The 5,326-nt window shown below is 36.5% G+C and overlaps 1 protein-coding gene across 2 annotated transcripts; it reads left to right on the forward strand.

Annotated features, from left to right (window-relative positions):
• Positions 1 to 721: 721 nt before the first annotated feature.
• Positions 722 to 5,051, forward strand: LOC149425754 (uncharacterized). 2 transcript variants are annotated; one of them, XM_089644723.1, is made up of 2 exons: positions 722 to 2,211; positions 4,524 to 5,051. In XM_089644723.1, exons 1-2 carry the CDS (start codon positions 2,186 to 2,188, stop codon positions 4,825 to 4,827), a joined length of 330 nt encoding a protein of 109 aa, XP_089500849.1. In that variant the 5' UTR covers positions 722 to 2,185; the 3' UTR covers positions 4,828 to 5,051. The 2 variants fall into 2 exon arrangements, with proteins under 2 accessions (XP_089500849.1, XP_089500838.1); XM_089644712.1 differs by having other exon boundaries at positions 1,707 to 2,211; positions 3,792 to 5,051.
• Positions 5,052 to 5,326: the final 275 nt, after the last annotated feature.

The raw sequence follows: 5,326 nt of genomic DNA on the forward strand, positions 1-5,326 counted from the left end.
GTCTCTCAAGACCCATGTTCAGACCTTCCACACAGCATCCCCAGAGATAGCAAGGGCCTCCTGCGTGGAGTTCAAGTATCTCTACACTAGCGTATTTTTTTTGCGTAAAAACGTCTTTGTCACTAATGTCATTTATGGGGGAAAAAAAAAGTCACATTTCCATGAATACTGTTAGAAAATAGAGTTTAGTGTAGCTTGCATAACCAGGAGAACTATCTTACTGCATGGGAGATGTTAACTTCTCGCTATCAAAATATAAAAATTATTATACATAAGCACGTTGAAGCATTATTCAAATTGCCTGAAATAAAATTTGAAAATTCCGTAGCATTAAGGAATCTTATCGATGAATCCGAACTACATTTAAAATCGTTAAATAAGTTAAATATACCCACCGAAAATTGGGATATCATGTTAATATATTTATTGTCGCGAAAACTAGATAGTGAAACTCGACATCATTGGGAAGTATTTGCCACAAAAGATAATCTACCCACATATAAAGAGTTTATAAAATATTTATCAGATCGAGTTCAGATTTTAGAATTTGCTGGGATTACTGAAGGAAAATTTAATCAAAATAAAACTTTTCCTTTCAAATACCGAAAAGAAGCTATGATTTCTTTAACGCCTCAAATGACAAAATGTATTATTTGCAAAGGCGATCATAAGGTTTATAAATGTAAAAAAAATTTAATATTAAATACTCAGGATAGAATTATAAAGATACGTCAAGTAAATGCGTGTTTGAAATGTTTGTGCTTGGGTCATAAGCTAAAAGAATGTAAAAGTAAATACAATTGTCGTATATGCGAAAATAACTCGCACAATACTTTGTTGCATTTAAAAAAGGAAACAGATAATTCGAAGTCTCAGGATAGGGATTCACCATCAACATCAAATAATGAACCTTTAGTTACAAATCACTCTACGAAAATATCTAATAGTTTTGTTTTGTTATCTACCGCCGTTATTAAAGTGTTGAATAATAACGGAAATTTGATTAAGGCTAGAGTTTTATTGGATAGTGGTTCTCAGTCCAATTTTATAACAGAAGAATTTGCAACAAGGTTGCAATTAAAACCCAAAAGGGCAAACATACCGATTACCGGAATCCAAAACAAAATATTGAATATTAAAAATAGCATAAATTTAAGAATTTTCTCGAACTATTCACCGTATGAAAGAGACATAGAATGTCTCGTTTTGAAAGAAGTAACAAGTCATCTGCCGCAAATTTCTTTACAGAAAAAGGATGCCAACATACCTGATGGTCTTCAGTTAGCGGATCCTGCCTTCTATGAAACAAGCTCCATAGATATGCTACTCGGAGCGGAAATCTTTTGGGAAATTATGAAGCAAGATCAACTTCGAAATGGAGACTCAGGACCCATATTACAGAGAACTGAATTCGGATGGCTGGTGTCAGGACCCATCGTCACAACAAAAATAAAAGGGCCAATAAAATCTTGTCAACTATCATTAAATATAATCCATAAACAGATTGAAAACTTCTGGAAATTAGAAGAATTCCAACCGGTGAAGCACCGGAGCCATGAGGAGCGAGCGTGCGAGGAGATTTTCAAGGACACTTATAAAAGGAATGACAATGGTCGTTTCATGGTAAGCTTACCACAGCGCCCCTGTGTTAAACAGTTGGGAGAAACGCTGCCTATGGCGGAAAAAAGACTTTGCAATTTGCAAAGGAAATTTTATTCAAATCCTGACCTGATGAAAAAATATAAAGAATTTATGCAGGAATATATAGACTTGGGTCACATGACCCGGTGCGAAGCACCTTCTAATGAAGATTGTTATTTTTATTTGCCACATCATGCAGTATTGAAGGAATCAAGCACTACCACTAAGACTCGAGTGGTATTTGACGGTTCAGCAAAATCATCCAATGGTATATCGTTAAACGATGCTCTCATGATAGGACCTGTTTTACAGAAAGATTTAGCCGCACAATTGATATGTTTCAGAAAACACCAGTACGCGATAACAGCCGACATTGAGAAAATGTACAGGCAAATATTGGTGCGACCCGAAGACAGAGATCTACAGCGAATAGTATGGAAAAATTTCCCGGAGGAGGAAATTCAGCATTATCGACTTAACACCGTTACCTACGGTCTGGGGCCGTCATCATTTTTAGCAACTAGATGCCTCCAACAGCTGGGAAATGAAAATATATCATCAAACCACAAGGTCAGTCAGATTATAAAGAATAATTTTTATGTGGATGATTTAATTACTGGAGATGAAACTGAAGAAAACTGTTTAATAATTAAAGAACAACTAATATCCATCATGGCATCCGCTGGGATGAACTTAAGGAAATGGCGGTCGAATTTGCCCTCGTTATGTTCGAAGGAAGAAAACATGTCAGATATGATTATTAGTACAGATTCAAATGACAACAAAATATTAGGCCTGTCTTGGAACAATCAGCAGGATAATTTCCTATACACAGTGAAGTTATTAAAAAATCCAATTAATAGCAAACGACAAATACTGTCATGCATTGCGTCCATATTTGACCCGTTAGGATTAATAGGTCCTGTTACTGTTATTGCTAAATTATTGATGCAAAAATTGTGGCAGGCAAAGCTTCAATGGGATGAGCCTATTCCATATGATATGTTGAAGACATGGGAAGTATATGTGAATGAACTGCCTCAATTAAATAATTTAAGAATAGGTAGAAAGATAATATGTCAAGATCATGTAAATTTACAGCTACATGGATTTTGTGACGCCTCAGAAAAGGCATATTCGTCCTGTGTTTATATGGTGTCTACTGACAAATTGGGTAAGAAGTACTCCAATTTGATAATGTCTAAATCACGGGTAGCGCCTTTGAAAAGTGTTTCTCTACCCAAGTTAGAATTATGTGGAGCCGTATTACTGACAAGACTAGTGAATTACATTAAAGATGCTCTATGTACTCCGGATATACCTACTACATACTGGTGTGATTCCCAAATAGTACTGTGCTGGATCAGGGATCAGCCAGTAAGATGGAATACTTTCGTTGCTAATAGAGTGGCGGAAATCCAGGAAACCAGTCAGCCGGAGCAATGGAACCATGTACGGTCGGAAGACAATGCAGCAGACGTGCTTTCCAGAGGAATCTGCGTTTCACAGTTATTAATTTCCAGCATTTGGTGGCATGGTCCAGATTGGCTGACGTTGGATTCAGCGTGCTGGCCAAATTCCAACTCATTTTGTATTGATCCACCAGAGATCAAAACAAGCTCGGCACTGTTGTCTGCTGTGAAACAGGACTGGGACATTTTTGATAGATATTCCAATTTTTCCAAATTACAGAGAGTAACAGCATACATTAATAGATTTATTTTTAATTGTAGAAACCCTTCGCAGCGCCGCTATAGTAAATTGACAGTTAGTGAGTTGGAAAATTCAGTAAACAAATTAATATCTCGGGCGCAATCATACTGTTTCAGAGACGAAATTCGAGCTTTAAATAATGGAGGTAATATACCTAGGGATAGTGCACTAAAGTCATTAGATCCTTTTATTGAAAGGGATCTAATTCGTGTGGGGGGAAGGCTCTCCAAAGGTAAAATGGTAACCGAAGGCCAGCAGCACCCAATTTTGTTACCTTCGCATCATAAATTAACAGAGCTAATTGTAAAACACTATCATTACTTGAACTTACACTCGGGAACGCAGTCATTATTGGCGTTGATTAGAATGAAATTTTGGCCGATTAAGGGAAGGAATGTTGTAAAAAAAATAATAAAAAAATTTATAATTTGTTATAGATGTAATCCCAAATCCGAACAGCAGTTGATGGCCGACCTGCCAGCTGAAAGAATAACTGAATGTAGGCCATTTCAGATAACAGGAGTGGACTACTGTGGACCAATATTAATAAAGTCGGGTATTCACAGAAAATCACATAGCGTTAAATCATATATTTGCTTGTTCGTATGCATGGTCACTAAAGCCGTGCACTTAGAAGCTGTGCTGTCCTTGAGCGCAGAGAGTTTTTTAAACTCTTTGAAACGGTTTATCTCGCGTCGTGGTAGACCAAGCAAAATGTTCTCGGACAATGCAACCAATTTTAAAGCGGCTAATAATGAACTAAGAGAAATTTATAATTTTTTAAATATGTCTAATGATAAAATTGATAATTATTTATCCACATTAGGAATACAATGGCAATTTATACCAGCTCGTGCGCCGAACTTTGGGGGGCTCTGGGAGGCTGGGATAAAGTCAGTTAAGCATCACTTAAAAAGAATAACCAGTATCGCTTCATTAACTTATGAAGAGATTAATACGGTGTTGTGTCAAATTGAATCTTGCTTAAACTCCAGGCCACTGTCTCCCTTATCAAATGATCCTTATGACCTTAATCCCTTGACTCCCGGTCACTTTCTAATAGGAACTAGTTTGGCGGCGATTCCAGAACAAAATTTGGAACATATCACATTCAATCGATTAAACAATTACCAAAAACTAATCCAGATTGTACAATTTTTTTGGTCGAGGTGGCGGAAGGAGTACTTAGCAGAACTTCAAACCAGAAGCAAATGGACCAATAGGAATCAAAGGCAGATGCGGTCTGGCGACATGGTCGTAATAAAGGAGGACAACGTCCCCTCTTGCTACTGGAGGCTGGGACGTGTGAGCGCTGTTCATCCTGGCGCTGATGGAAGAGTTCGCGTGGCGACCATCATCACGTCGAAAGGCATCATCCAGAGGGCTATTTCAAAGATCTGTCTGTTGCCAATAGATGACAACGAGGAGTTGAAAATGTCGACACCCCCACCCAACGGACCAGACGCTGAGTAAGCGCAAAAAAAAAAAGGTTTTGTGCAAAACAATATAAAAAGTTTCGTGATAAAAACAATATAAAATTTTTGTGTATTATCATAAATAAAAAAATAATAATAATAAATTAAAAGAAGAAAAGGAAGAAATAATAACAAATAAAAGGTAAAAACAGTGCATAAAAAAGTGGATAGCAATAAAACTTGCGAGTTTGATAAAAAATGTTCAAAATAAAAAAAGGATTGTAGATCCGTATGTACTAAGAAAAAAAATGAACGCTTATAAACCGAGATAGCCTGCTGGCTATATGTAATTTCAAACTACACAAATACATCTGAAGAAACTAATTATAAATGTGGTAATGAACTACAGAAAAACACAAACCCTTAAGAAGGATGACCAGGAAACCAGCGCTCCATGTTGTGTTGTCTATATTATTTGTTTTATGTTTGATTATTGTTATGATTTCTGTTAGAACAAGGTTATTGGAATTATCTTAGTTGTTAAATTATAGTATAGA

Source organism: Hesperophylax consimilis, chromosome 2 (genome assembly GCF_061612785.1).
Source record: "Hesperophylax consimilis isolate HC1 chromosome 2, BYU_Hcon_1.0, whole genome shotgun sequence".
Taxonomy (NCBI): Eukaryota; Metazoa; Arthropoda; class Insecta; order Trichoptera; family Limnephilidae; genus Hesperophylax; species Hesperophylax consimilis.